General features: G+C 40.9%; 1 protein-coding gene across 1 annotated transcript in view; it reads right to left on the reverse strand.

Moving 5' to 3' along the window:
* The window catches only part of herc1 (HECT and RLD domain containing E3 ubiquitin protein ligase family member 1), a 445,291-nt gene that overhangs the window by 1,546 nt on the left and 428,709 nt on the right, over positions 1-15,036 (reverse strand). The window contains exons 75-77 of the mRNA XM_060853924.1: positions 10,051-10,303; positions 5,820-5,972; positions 1,611-1,916 (exon numbers count right to left, since the gene is read on the reverse strand). Coding sequence (XP_060709907.1) covers positions 1,611-1,916; positions 5,820-5,972; positions 10,051-10,303 — 712 coding nt within the window. The remainder of the gene's footprint in view (positions 1-1,610; positions 1,917-5,819; positions 5,973-10,050; positions 10,304-15,036) is intronic.

Genomic DNA, 15,036 nt, shown 5'->3' on the forward strand with positions numbered 1-15,036 from the left:
AAGATAATTAATGGATTACGTGAATGTGCAAAATTGCAACAAATGGAGGCAACTATACAGGCAAGCGTAAATTATTCCATCACACTCCTGACTTATGCCTTTTAGATGGTGGACAGATTTTGAGTCGTCAGTGGTGAGATCCTTACCTCAAGATTCCAAATCTCTAACTTGCTCTTGTAACCACAGCATTTATACAGCTGGTCCAGTTTAGTTACCAGTCAATGGTAATCACCAGGATATTCATATTAGTAGGAGCCATAGAGGGTCTATGATGGCTAAATTCTCTCTTAACCAAAATGATCGTTATCTGGAACTCTGTAGCGTGCTGACTGTTGTCCAGGTTTTACTGCTTTTGAAAATGGACTGATTCAGTGACTGGGAAGCCATGAATGGTGTTGAATATTTGCAAACATCAATGAGCATCGTCACTTCAGACCTTATGATGGAGGGAATGCCATTGATGTGCACAGCTGAAAACTGTTGGTCCTAAGACACTAGAAGTATAGAAAAAAGAAGCAGGAATAGGCCATTTGGTGCTTTGAGCCTGCCACACCATTCATTTATGTTCATGGTTGATCATCCAACTCAATAGCCGGTTCTTGCTTTATCTCCCACATCTTTTCAGTCCCAATGCAATGCAATATCCAACCACTTCTTGAAATCATACAATGTTTTGAAATCAACTGCTTTCTGTGGTAGCAAATTTCACAGGCTCAACACTTTCTGGGTGATGACATTTCTCTCCATTTTATTCCTAAATGGTTTACCCTGTGTCCTCAGACTGTAACCTCAGTTCTGGAGACGTTACCACTGAGAACATCCTTTCTGCATCTACCTTAAATTCTTTTCAGAATTCTACAGATTTCTATAAGATCCCAATCATTTTTCTGAATTCCAACAAATGTAATCCTAACCAATTTAACTTGTCCTTAAACATCCTGTCTGGTAAACCTTTCCTGCACTCCCTTCATAGAAAAAGTATATTCCCTCAGATAAAGAGACCAAAACTGCACACAATATTCTGGATGTGTCTCACTAAGACTCTGTATAATTGCAGCAAAACATCCTTACTCCTTTACTCAAACCTCTCGCTATGAAGGCCATCATACTATTTGCCCTCTTGACCGTCTGCTGCACCTTCAGTGACTGGTGCATGAGGGTACCAAAGTTTCACGACGCAGTCCTCTCTCTCAATTTACAGCTATTCAAATAATCATCTTTCTTTCTGATTTTGCTCCCAAAGTGGATAGCCTCACATTTTATTTACATCATACTGTATTTGACATGCATTTTCTCAGTTTGTCCAAATCAGACTGTAGCACCACACCTACCTGGTTTTGCGTCAGCTGCAAATTTGGAGATGATATTTAATTCTCTCATCTAAATCATTAATACATATTGTGAATAGCTGTGGTGCACCACCAGCTTGCTATTTGGAAAAAGACCCGTTTATTTCTCCTCTTTATTTCCTGTCTGCCAACCAGTTTTCCATCCATCTCAATACACGCTCCCAAATCCCATGTGCTTTAATTTACACACCGATCTCTTATGTGGGACTTTGTCAAAGTAAATGGATTAAAAATTTCCAGAAGAGAATAAATGTTTCTTACCCTATCAACTTTCATAATCTGAAATCGCTGAGAGATATCGGCAGTGTTTGCTGGCAGACGAGATCGGCCTGATACAAAACGCATGAAAAGAACTCGCTCTTCATTGGAGAATTCCTCCAGTGTCTGCCAGAACCACAGTGTCAACTGATGTTGCTCATCTACCTCTCGATACCGTACAACCTTTTTTAGAACGTCTACAGAGATTTCGGGCAGCCCACAAACCATTTGTTCCAGCTGCTTAGCAGTAAGGAGAGACAGCAGGGGAACTGGAATGATCCAAGACATCCCTTCACGAACTGCAGCTACCTGAATGAGTAGCAAAGAAAAGGCAAACTGAAAGTCAAACAACTGCTAAAGTTAAAAAAAAGCAATCCGCAGTTTGCTCCTTTACAAGTAATACTCCACAAGGTGTGTCAGCTGAAGAGCAACCTTGTTGCTTGCTTGTATAATGAGTAAGAACATTAAGTATTTCCAATCATCTTAATGATGAGATGCACAACTCCAGCCAAATAGTTTATCAATTAGTCATTTGATAGTACAGGACCTGATTTTGTGTAGCTTCTGGTTCCAAAAGTTATATACTCTCAGCCTGATTCCTTGTTCTCAACACCAACCAGTCCATGCTTGCAATAATTCAAAACACAGTTTCCAACATTAAACTCGATTCTACAATTGGACAACGTTGCATAAATAATCCAGAGTATATAAATAATACTGAAACTAATTTATGATGGTTAGGATCAGTTTGGATATAGTGGAAATTACATAAAAAGTCACCTGCTCTTTGCAGATAGGAAGAGTTGTTTTAACTCAACAAAATAGATTAACAGCCATTCTCTGGTTAATTTCTCAGGGTAATATATTAATCAGAGTCAACATAACTGGTTAAGGTTTAAACAAAGTTTTGGAGTCAACTTTCAGTTATTATCTGACTGGTTCATTCTCAGTGGCAATCACTTTACCAGCATCCACTTGCTAACCAATCAGCATTCTCTTATCATTAGATATAAATGCCTTCCTTCACATTGATATTTCTTGTATATTGTCCTGATGAGCGTAAAATAAAAAAAATTGTGACAGGATGTATATTTTGTTTTCAGCAAGGCTTTTGTTTAGTGCAGATAGATGCAAGGACATTTTGAAATGATGTTGGGCCAGGGTGAACAGGGAAAACCAAAGGGAGCCTATGTTCTACTGATGGAAGAAACTAGACTAAGCTGTGAGTGAAAGCAGTCGCTGACTGTTAAGGATAGAAAAGAAAGCAATATCCAATTAAAACCTTGAAAGTGGAAGAAATTAAGAAAGAATTAGACTTTAGTAATTTTTTTCCTGATAATCAAAATGAGGGAGGGCAAACGTACATTTGGCAAAATTCTTGAATGGAACTGGGCCAAAATTATAGTATTCTGGAGGGGTAAGGCCTCCCTAACATTATAGGCAAGAATTTACTGCAGGAGTGGAGAACTAGTAAATACAGAGTCATAAATGCTTTATTCTTACAAAGGACATGGGAGTTTCTTGCCTATTCCTCATATCAGTTTCACTATCTTTTATATTTTCTAAAACAATCACCTACTTTTCAGATACATTCAAGTAAAGAAAATTATTTTAGAAAGGTTTTAACACTAACACAAATTCTTTTCATTTTTCCAAAACCGGAAACAAAAAAACCCTTCACTATTGGCAACGTGTATGAGAGCTCCCTTGTGGGGATCAATTGTGAAGTGCACTTTGAGTGTTTCAGAAACACTCTGGTATGGAATGTGGAGCTGTGGTGGTTGCAGAGATCGGGGTAAACAACTATTACACATGAGACCTAAACTCTAGGTAACAATCAAGTAATCACGCTGAAACAGGGTGACTTTGAGAGATTGCAAATCTAGAACCAACTGGTCGCTGTCTAAAAATAGATTGTTTTTTTTTCTGACATCAGCAAAAGACTCTCACTCTTGTGCAAAGCAGAACGTAGAGTTCTTCTACCAGTACCGCACTGAGGTTATTCGCCCACAATTGCTGAAAACTATTATGTTTATTTGGTTGCTGCCCTTTGTTTTAAATTGGCATGACACTTCACAAAGGGCCCATACATGCACAATGAGAACCATTCATTCAGTGGTGTCAGCAAACAGCTTTAGAAGAAAGCGATCTCCCATTTTAATCAGTTCATGTGAATTTTCTTTTCAGAGGATTGGGTGTTTTTGGAATTCTAGTTCCACCCACCTTTGAAGAAGAGTTTTAAAACATTATTAAGGTAAAGTTCTTGGTAAACAAACTGGTGAAAGACTAATAGGTGTAGGCAGGGCTGGAGCTTATAGACGGTTCAGCCATGATCTTACTAAATACAAGAGCAGACTCAAGGGTCTGAATGGCCTACCCCTGCTCTTAATTTGTATGTTCAACACATTATTGGACATCACAAAATGACTCAAGGTTGATTTTCATTAAAGTCAGATCAAAGATGGCTCAAAGTACTGATCGTAGAGGTGAGCCAAACGTCAACAAACATTCTTTTTAAAAATGTAGAAAAACATCTCAGGTCACTTCAGAAGGAAATAAATACAGGTCAATCTGGTACAATGCAAACTGGTCATAGTGCGACTAATAAATTGTGGACGCTGTTTGGATAATGCAAAATTTCTACTGAATGGGCATAGCGATCTTCTACAGCGTGATTTTCTATAGCGGCTTTCCATGGCGAGCGGTTACAGAGGAACATAACTGTCATGTTATATCAGAATGACCTATAAGCATATGACAAAAATTATAATAATCAGCAGAGATGAGTGGAATACCAGAATTACACAATAGATGTTGTTGTGTAATGCTTTCTGAATCCATATTCCAATCCTGTACTAGTTAATCTATCTAAGAGTTGCTCTGTGTAAAAAATCAAACTGTGACTGTTATCCTCTTTGATGTCCAACATCATCCCTGTGCATAAGGCGGCTCATGCAGCATGTCTCATGACCATTACTCCCCATCACTCTTGACCCACTCCAATTTGCCTACTGGACCAACAGATCCATGTCAGATGCATATCACTTGCCTTTCACTCTTCCCTAGAACATCTAGACACCAAGAGCATCTATGTAAAAATCCTACTCATTGACTACAGTTCAACTTCCAACACTATTATCCCCTTGAGACTGATTACTAAACTTAGTGATCTCGGACTAAGCCCCACTCTCTGCAACTGGATCCTCAGTATCCTGACCCACAGGCCACAATCAGTGAAGACTGGGGACAGTATTTCATCCTCACTAACACTCAACACTGGAGCACCGCAGGGGTGCATACTCAGCCCCCTTCAGTGCTCATGATTGTGTTGCCAAATACCAGACTAATGCCATTTACAAGTTCACTGGTGTCACCACCATAGTCGGTCAAATCTCAGATGACGACGAAACAGAATACAGATGGGAGGTGGAAGACCTGGGAAAATGGTGCACTGAGAACAATCTAGCTCTCAGTGCCAGAAAAACCAAGGAACTCGGTATTGACTTTTGGCACGATGCTACTCATGCCGCCCCTATACATTAATAGGACAGAGGTAGAATGAGTGGAGAGTGTCAAGCTCCTGGGAGTGGTCATCCACAATAAGCTTTCTTGGACTCTTCATGTGGATGCACAGGTTACAAAGGCCCAACAACATCTCTTCTTCCTCAGGCAGCTGAGGAAATTTGGCATGATGGTGAATATCCTTGCCAACTTTTATAGGTGCGCCATCGAAAGCATTCTATCTGGATGTATCACTACCTGTTATGGCAACTATACCATTCAAGATCAGAGATGGAGACTGTTACAGAGAGTAGTGAACTTGGCCCGGCCAATCACAAAGGCCAACCTCCCATCTATAGAATCCATTTACCAAGCCCGCTGTCAAGGAAAGGCCGCCAGCATTCTCAAAGATTCATCCCACCCTGGCAATGTTTTTCTACAACCTCTACCATCGGGGAGAAGATACAGAAGCCTGAACACACGCACCAGCTGCTTTTGAAACAGTTTCTACCTTACTGCTGTTAGAATGCTGAATGAACCTACAAAACTCTTAACATTCGCCTGTACCTGTGTTTTTGTTTTTGTTGCTGTTTACCTATTATTTACTTATCTATGCTACTTAACTATGCGATCTGCCTGTATTGCTCGCAAGACAAAGCTTTTCACTGTGCCTAGGTACACGTGACAATAAATTCAATTCAATTCACTTACTTGCCGATCAATTTCATGCAGCCTGTATTCAATTGCCCTGTCCACGTATTCCTTCCTATTGGAAAAGGTGAGTGGGATACTATTCCCACCAGGGATAATCGGAACCATTTTACCATCAGCACTTTGACCCACAAAAGAATCAAGGGGTATCATCTGAAATGCAAAGGCAAGTGTTATTCTCCTACTTCACAAAATTGAAAATTTAGCAAGAGTTGAATTCTGGATTTTCCATGATGATAAAATCATTGAGTATGGAAGAAGCGCTTCAGCACATAGAGTCTGTACTGTCAAAAATACATGAAATCCACACTAGTCACATATTCCAGCACTACGACATCCAAGTGCTCATCCCAGTACTTCATAAAGGCGAAGTTACCCCCCTCAGGGTAGTTTCTCCCAGGTGGTGCATCTTTGGGTGAAAAGTATTTCATACAATCCCTAGTGTAGAAACAGACCCTTTGGCCCAGCAATTCCGCACCAACTCTCCGAAGAGTACTCCACCCTGACCCATTCCCCTATTACTCTATATTTACTCCTGACTCATGCACCTAACCTAATATCCCTGAACACTATGGGCAAATCACCTTTGTCTTGTTCCTTCTTCCAAAGTATATTGCCTCACACTTATCAGGCTCAAATTCTATCTGCTACTGATCTACCCATCAGACTGACCCAATAACATCCTCATGTAACCCAAGACCTTCTACCTCACTGTCAGCCAATTTTTGTGTCATCCACAAACTTACTTATCATTTCCCTCACATTCGCATCTATACATATATTAACAAAATCACAAAGCATAAGAAACCCCAAAGCTAATTCCAGTAGCATACCACTAGAATACCTCTAGTTACACAAACAATATGCTACCACTATCTGTGTCTTCTGTCACTAAGCCAACTTTCGATGCAATGTGCCAAGTTACCCTGGATTCCATGTGATCAATTCTTAGAGTCATAGTGATTACAACATGGAAACAGACCCTTCGGTCGAACCCGTGCATGCTGACCAGATATCCCAACCCAGTCTAGCCCCACCTGCCAGCACCGGGCCCCTGTCCTTCCAAACCCTTCCCAGTCATATAGCCATCCAAATGCCTTTTAAATGTTGCAATTGTACCAGCCTCCACCACTTCCTCTGCCAGCTCATTCCATACACGTACCACCCTCTGCGTGAAACAGTTGCCCCTTAGGTCTCTTTTATATCTTTCCTCTTTTACCCTAAACCTATGTCCCCTCGTTCTGGACTCTCCAACCCCAGGGAAAAGACTTTGTCTATTTATCCTATCCACACCTCTCATGATTTGGTAAGCCTCTATAAGGTCACCCCTCAACCTCCGAAACTACAGGGAAAACAGCCCCAGCCTGTTTGCCTCTCCCTATAGCTCAAATCCTCCTACCCTGGCAACATCCTTATAAATTTTTTCTGAACCCTTTCAAATTTCACAACACCTTTCCGATAGGATGGAGACCAGAACTGCATGCAATATTCCAACAGTGGCCTAACCAATGTCCTGTACAGCTGCAACATGACCTCCCAACTCCTGTACTCAATACTCGATCAATAAAAGAAAGCATACCAAATGCCTTCTTCACTCTCTTATCTACCTGTGACTCCACTTTCAAGGATCTATGAACCTGCACTCCCAAGTCTCTTTGTTCTGCAACACTCCCTAGGATCTTACCATTAAGAGTATCAGTCCTGCTAAGATTTGCTTTCCCAAAATGCAGCACCTCGCATTTATCAGAAATAAACTCCAATCTGCCACTTCTCAACCCATTGGCCCATCTGGTCCAGGTCCTGTTGTAATCTGAGGTAACCCTCTTCACTGTCCACTACACCTCCAATTTTGGTGTCATCTGCAAACTTACTAACTGTACCTCTTATGCTCGCATCCAAATTGTTTATATAAATGACAAAATGTAGAGGGCCCAGGATCGATCCTTGTGGCACTCCACTGGTCACAGGCCTCCAGTCTGAAAAACAACCCTCCACCACCACCCTTTGTCTTCTACCTTTGAGCCAGTTATGTATCCAAATGGCTAGTTCTCCCTGTATTCCGTGAGATCTAACCTTGCTAACCAGTCTCCCATGGGGAATCTTGTCGAATGCCTTACTGAAGTCCATACAAATCACATCTATCACTCTGCCCTCATCAATCCTCTTTGTTACTTCTTCAAAAAACTCAATCAAGTTTGTGAGACATGATTTCCCACGCACAAAGCCATATTGACTATCCCTAATCAGTCCTTGCCTTTCCAAATACACATACAACCTGTCCCTCAGGATTCCCTCCAACAACTTGCCCACCACCGTCAGGCTCACTGGTCTAAAGGTCCTTGGCTTGTCCTTACCACCCTTCTTAAACAGTAGTACCATGTGAGCCAATCGCCACTCTGCCGGTACCTCACCTGTGTCATACAAATATCTCAGCAAGGGGCCCAGCAATCACTTTCCTAGCTTCCCACAGAATTCTAGGGTACACCTGATCAGGTCCTGGGGATTTATCCACCTTCATGCGTTTCAAGAGATCCAGCACTTCCCCCTCTGTAATATCGACATTTTGCATCTATTTCCCTACATTCTATATCTTCCAAATCCTATGGAAACATAGTAAATGCTAATGCAAAACACTCATTTCGTATCTCCCCCATTTTCTGTGGCTCCACACAAAGGCCGCCTTGCTGATCTTTGAGGGGTCCTATTCTCTCCCTTGTTACCCTTTTGTCCTTAATGTATTTGTAAAAACCCTTTGGATTCTCCTTAATTATATTTGCCAAAGCTATCTCATGTCTCCTTTTTGCCCTCCTGATTTCCCACTGAAGTATCCTCCTTTATACTCTTAGGATTCACTCGATCAACCTTGTCATCTATACTTTACATATAGTTTCTTCTTTTTCTTTACCAAAATCTCAATTTCTTTAGTACTCCAGCATTCCCTATACCTACCAGTGTTTCCTTTCACCCGAACAGGAATAAACTTTTTCTGGAACCTCATTATCTCATTCCTGAAGGCTTCCCATTTTCCAGCCATCCCTTTACCTGTGAACATCTGCCCCCAATCAGCTTTTGAAAGTTCTTGCCTAATCCTGTCAAAATTACCCTTTCTCCAAATTAGAGCGCAATATTTAGATCTTGAACAGTGAAAAACAAAGTAGGTTATCCTTTACTACTGTGCAACTTAGATAATAGTTCTTTTAAAACTCAAAATACAACTTATTCATTCATTCACAAACAAGACAGACAAAAGAGACAGTTTGACAAAATACTATAAGTGGAAAAATATAGACAGGAAGAAACAAATTTATCTCATTCAGGCTGTAAGGACAAGGTGGGTTGTTTTTCAGTTCCTTTGAATTTTTTTTAGTGTTGATGACATAATGTTGCCCTCAAAGCAATAGTCGATTTTCGATTCAATAGCTGACCAGGAAACCTCTGTCTTTACTTGAATTAGAACACTTTCTGTTCAGACTTTTCATTTCTTTTTCACTCAAAGATGTTTCTTGTTTGCAGGATTCTGTACATTTCTGAGTAACAAACTGTAGCTGGACCAATCCAAAGGGTGTCATTAAGCAGTTTTCCCTAAATTCAAAGGCTCCTGAATTTTTTGAGAGTAGGTAATCACCTCAGTGCACCAAAAAATAACACAATATTGTGCAGCTAGCGTGTATGTTACTCAAATTTCAATTGCGAAAACTGTCTTGGCACTTTCAGCTATTAATCACTTCAACTTTCATTTTCTAGTTTACTGTTCAAAAAGGGGGAAAAAAGACATCAGATGGCCCTTACAAAGCAAACATAAGCATTAACATCTCACCCTGTTTTTTTTTTCAAAGCGATGTGCTGCAACTAGTCAAAAAGTAAATCTATGACAGTTCAGGAATCAATAAGTACATGAAGCATATTGCTAAAGAAGTTCCAATGAAAACCATTTTAAGTCCAAAACCATTAAACTTGACATTCAGTTCCTCATTAGCTTTAGACCCAATTTATTCTGTCCTCCATTTGAGAACAGAAGTCCAAGATTGAGAGCTGAATATTTAAGGATATTTAATATCAAGAAAGGATAGAATATTTAATATTTTAAAATAATATAAAAAACCTCAAGGCTGATCAGTAGTAACTTAACAACCTTGCCTTAAATAATATTGCTCAAAAAATCACTGTTTCCTTAGGAGAAAGAACCTTCAAAAATTGAAATAGGCCTTATCGAATTTAATGAAACACTAACCTCATGAAAATTCTCCTCAGTTATTCCACCTTCTTCAATGTGAAGAATGCTGTTAAGTGTTTGCACATAAAGCAAGTCCACTTCCTCAAGATCTTCCAATGAAAGTGGAATACAGCAAAGCTGCTTCCATACCATTGGTGCTAAGTGGAGATCCAATGGTTTCTTTGTACGAATGGCAACACCCATAAGAATTCCTAAAAACTTGAACTGCATTAGGTGCTCATCTGAACACGCTGAAGGGTTCAGGAGGAATCTGCAGAAAAACAAGTTAGTTCCTTTGTAAATTTAATAATTTGTTATTGTCCCTCAATAATTAGCTGCATAAGGCAGTGCATTTTCACATACTGTCAAGAAAATTACAACAGCAGCTCTAAATGACAGCAATTAGGTTTAAATAACAATCATGTTGGTGTAAAAATATTGCTTCAGTCTTTCAAAATTTCCATGAGGGAAAATAAATGGCTGCAAGAAATCCAGTAGGTCATCAAACAAATGGAGAAAAAGATAAACAAATCTGTGGGAAGAGTAATGAAGTGGAGTGGTCATGGGAGCTGTTCAATGGCTGGTTAATTGAAGGTTCTGCTGCATCTAGGTTGTGTATAAGTAGTTATAGATATTCACGAGGTTGAGGATTTGGATGTAGGCTTGCTCGCTGAGCTGCAAGATTCATTTCCAGATGTTTCGTTAACTTACTAGGTAACATCTTCAGTGGGCCACAGACGAAGCAATGCTGAAAATTCCTGCTTTCTATTTATATGTTTGGGTATCTTTGGGTTGGGGGTGTCATTTCCTGTGGTGATGTTATTTCCTGTGATGAAGTCACTTCTGGTTCCTTTTCTCAGGGGTGGTAGATGGGGTCTAACTCGATGTATTTGTTGATAAGAGTTCCAGTTGGAATGCCATGCTTCTCGGAATTCTCGTGCGTGTCTCTGTTTGGCTTGTTCTAGGATGGGTAAAAAGTGAGGTCTGCAGATGCTGGAGATCAGAGCTGAAAATGCGCTGCTGGTTAAAGCACAGCAGGTTAGGGAGCATCCAAGGAACAGGAAATTCGACGTTTCGGGCCAGAGTCCTTCATCAGGAATTCCTGATGAAGGGCTCTGGCCCGAAACGTCGAATTTCCTGTTTCTTGGATGCTGCCTAACCTGCTGTGCTTTAACCAGCAGCGCATTTTCAGCCTTGTTCTAGGATGGATGTGTTGTCTCAGTCGAAATGGTGTCCTTCCTCATCCGTATGTGAGGATACTAGTGAGAGAGGGTCACGTCTTTTTGTGGCTAGTTGGTGTTCATGTATCCTGGTGGCTAGTTTTCTGCCTGTTTGTCCAATGTAGCATTTGGTACAGTCCTTGCATGGGAATTCCTGGAAGCATGGCATTCTAACCGGAACTCTATTAACAAACACATCGAGTTAGACCCCATCTACCACCCCCTGAGAAAAGGAACAGGAAGTTACTTCACCACAGGAAATGTCTTCACCAACCCAAAGAAACCCAAACATATAAATAGAAAGCATGAATTTTCAGCATTGCTTCGCTTGAGACCCACTGAAGATGTTACCTAGTAAGGTAACGAAACATCTGGAAATGAACCTTGCAGCTCAGCAAGCAAACCTACATCCAAGTTATAGATATGGTCACACAAAAATAACAGTACAACGCAAGAACTGACTCTTTGAGTCAACATATGATGTCTTTCTAAACAAAAAACCTTTTGCCTTTACAAAGTATGTAACTTTCTATTAATAGATCTGTCTAAGTGCTATTAAATGTTGCTATTGATTCCACCTCTGGCAGTGCAATCAAGATACTTACCACACACTAAAAACAAAATGTGCCTCTCCAATTTCCTTTAAACTTATTCCTTTTATATTAAACCTATATCCCTTTGTAATGCACATTTCTCTGGGAAAAAGAATCTGACTATCCATTCTATCCCTGCATCTCATAATTTTGCAAACATTCTATCAGACTCCACCCCCCCCCCCCCCAACCTTCCACGCTGTTCTGAGGAAGCGTCACTGCACCTGAAATGTTAACTCTGATTTCTCTCCACAGATGCTGCCAGACATGCTGAGCTTTTCCAGCAATTTCTGTTTTTGTTTCTAACATCCTGGTGAACCATTTACGTACCCTCACCAAAGCCTCCAGATCCTTATAGTAGTGTGGCGACCAGTACTGTCCACAATATTTCAAGTGTAGCCTAATTAAAGTTCTATACAGCTGCAACATGACTTGCCAACTTTTGTACTTGATGAAGGCAAGCATGCCATATGCCATCTTGGTCACCTTATCCACTTGTAGAGCCATAAAGATGTACAGCATGGAAACAGACCTTTCGTCCAACCCGTCCATGCCAACCAGATATCCCAACCCAATATCGTCCCACTTGCCAGCACCTGGCCCATATCCCTCCAAACTCTTCCTATTCATATACCCATCCAAATGCTTCTTATATTGTACCAGCCTCCACCACTTCCTCTGGCAGCTCATTCCATACATGTACCACCCTCTGTGTGAAAAAGTTGCCCTGTAAATCTCTTTTACATCTTTCCCCTCTCACTCTATAACCTATGCCCGCTAGTTCTGGACTCCCCGACCCCAGGGAAGAGACTTTGCCTATTTACCCTATCCATGCCTCGCATATTGCCACTTGCAGCTAACTTAACTTGTGCACCTAGATTTGTCTGTATGTTGATGCTAATAAGGATTATGCCATTCACTGTGTACTTTCTTCCTGTATTAGATCTTCCAAAATGCATCATTTCACATTTGCCTGTATTAAACATCACCTACCATTTCTCCATCCAAGTATCCAGCATATCTACACTGGCTGTATCTTCTGGTAATCCTCCTCACTATCCGCAGCTCTTTCAATCTTTGTGCTGTTTGCAAGCTTACTAACCTGGCCATCTACATTCTCCTTTATGGTCCTAGCACTGATCCCTGTGGAACACCACTGGTCATAGTTCTCCAGTCAGAAAATCACCTACTATTGCTCTCTACCTTCCATGACTAAGCCAATTTTGCAGCCATCTTAACAGTTCACTGCAAATCCCATGTGACTTCACCTTTTGTAACAGCTTGCCATGAGGGAGCTTGTAAAGGCCTTGTTAAAGTCTACATAGACAACATCTACTGTCCTGTCCTTATCATCTTTGTCACTCCCTCAAAAAACTCAATCACATTTGTGAGACAAGTTGTTCTCCACATACAGCCTTGCTGCCTATCACTACTAAGTCCATATTTTTCCAAATATGAGTAAATCACAGCCCGAAGAACCTTCTCCAATCATTTCCCTACCATTAATGTAAGGCTCACCATTGTGTAATTTTCCAAATACCTGTTGCCCTTCTTAAACTCTTATGCTCCTTATATAGCTATAAAGCACCTTGGGATTTTCCTTAATTCTGCTTACCAAAGACATTTCAAGGCTCCTTTTTCATCCCCCTAATTTCTTGTTTGAGTTCTTTCTAGCTATCTTTTTCTTTTTAACTATGTTCTCATCACAGAAACATACTGGTCCTGAAGTCCAATCAACTGGTCTCTAAAAGATTTCCACTTGCCGGATGTGGACTTACCCTCAAACAGCTGCTCACAATCTACATTCTCCAGCTCTTGCCTGATATTATGTTAGCTAGCTTTCCCCCAATTTAGAATTTGTGCCCAAGGACTACTCTTATCCTTTTCCATAAGTAATTTAAAACCTACAAAATTATGGTCACTGTTCCCAAAATGTTTCCCCTCTGAAATCTGGATAACTTGGCCATGCTCATTCCCCAATACCAGGTCTAGTATGACCCTTTCTCTAATTGGACTATTTACATAGTTTCAAAAAAACCAACAAATTCCATCCTCAACCCACATGCCCCCATTCAAGTCCTTGGCATTAAGTGAGTCCCAGCCCATATAAGTTAAAATCACATTAACATCCTTGCTGCGAATACATTTCCTATGATGTGACCGCATATCTGTTACTCTATCATCTGCTGCCTGTTGGAAGGTGTTTAGGTCAATCCCTTCAAAGTGACTGCACACTTCCTTTTCCGGGGTTCTACCCATGTGGCCTTGCTAGATGAGCCCTAAAAGGTGTCCTCCATCAGTACAATGGTGATAATCTGACTTATCAGTAACGCAACTCTCCCACCTCTTTTACATCACCTCCCAATCTTGTCTAAAACATCTAAAGCCAATAAAGGCAAGCTGCCAGTCAATTTTTCTCATGGGATGTTGTCATCACTGGCTGGCCAACATGAATTGCCTGGACTTAATTGCCCTTGAGAAGATGATGGTGAAATGCCTTCTTGAACTGTTGCAGTCCAGCTGCTATGGGGCTGACGCACAATAACAATACGGAGTGAATTCCATGACTTTGACCTAGCAACAGTAAAGAAATAGAATATATTTTCAAGCCAGGGCAGTGAGTGGCTTGGAGGGGAACTTGCAGGTGGTGATGTTCCCATGTATCTGCTGCCCTTGTCCCTTCTAAATGGAAGTGATTGTGGATTTGGAAGATGTTGTTTGTGGATCTTTGGTGAATTTCAGCAGTGCATCTTGTACACACTTCTGTTACTGAGCATCATTGATGGAGGGAGTGAATGCTACTGGGTGTGGTACCAGTCAAGTGAGTTGCTTTGTCCTGGATGGTGTCAAGCTTCTTGATGTTGCTGAAGCTGCACCCATCCAGACAAGTGAGAAATATTCCATCTCACTCCTGACTTGTGCTGTAAATGGTGGGTAGGCTTTGAAAAGTCAAGAGGTAAGTCATTCGCTGCTGCATTCCTAGACCCTGTGACCTGCTCTTGTAGCCAGTGTTTATGTGGGTGAGTCCAGTTGAGTCTCTGGTCAATGACAAACCCCAGGAAGTTATTAACGGGGTATTCAGTGATGGCAACGCCATTGGTGATGATAGTCTCTTATTAGTGATGATTATAGCCTGGCATTTGTGTGGTGCGAATATTATTTGCCACTTGTCAGTCTAAGCCTGGATATTC

This window comes from Hemiscyllium ocellatum, chromosome 42, assembly GCF_020745735.1.
Source record: "Hemiscyllium ocellatum isolate sHemOce1 chromosome 42, sHemOce1.pat.X.cur, whole genome shotgun sequence".
Taxonomy (NCBI): domain Eukaryota; kingdom Metazoa; phylum Chordata; class Chondrichthyes; order Orectolobiformes; family Hemiscylliidae; genus Hemiscyllium; species Hemiscyllium ocellatum.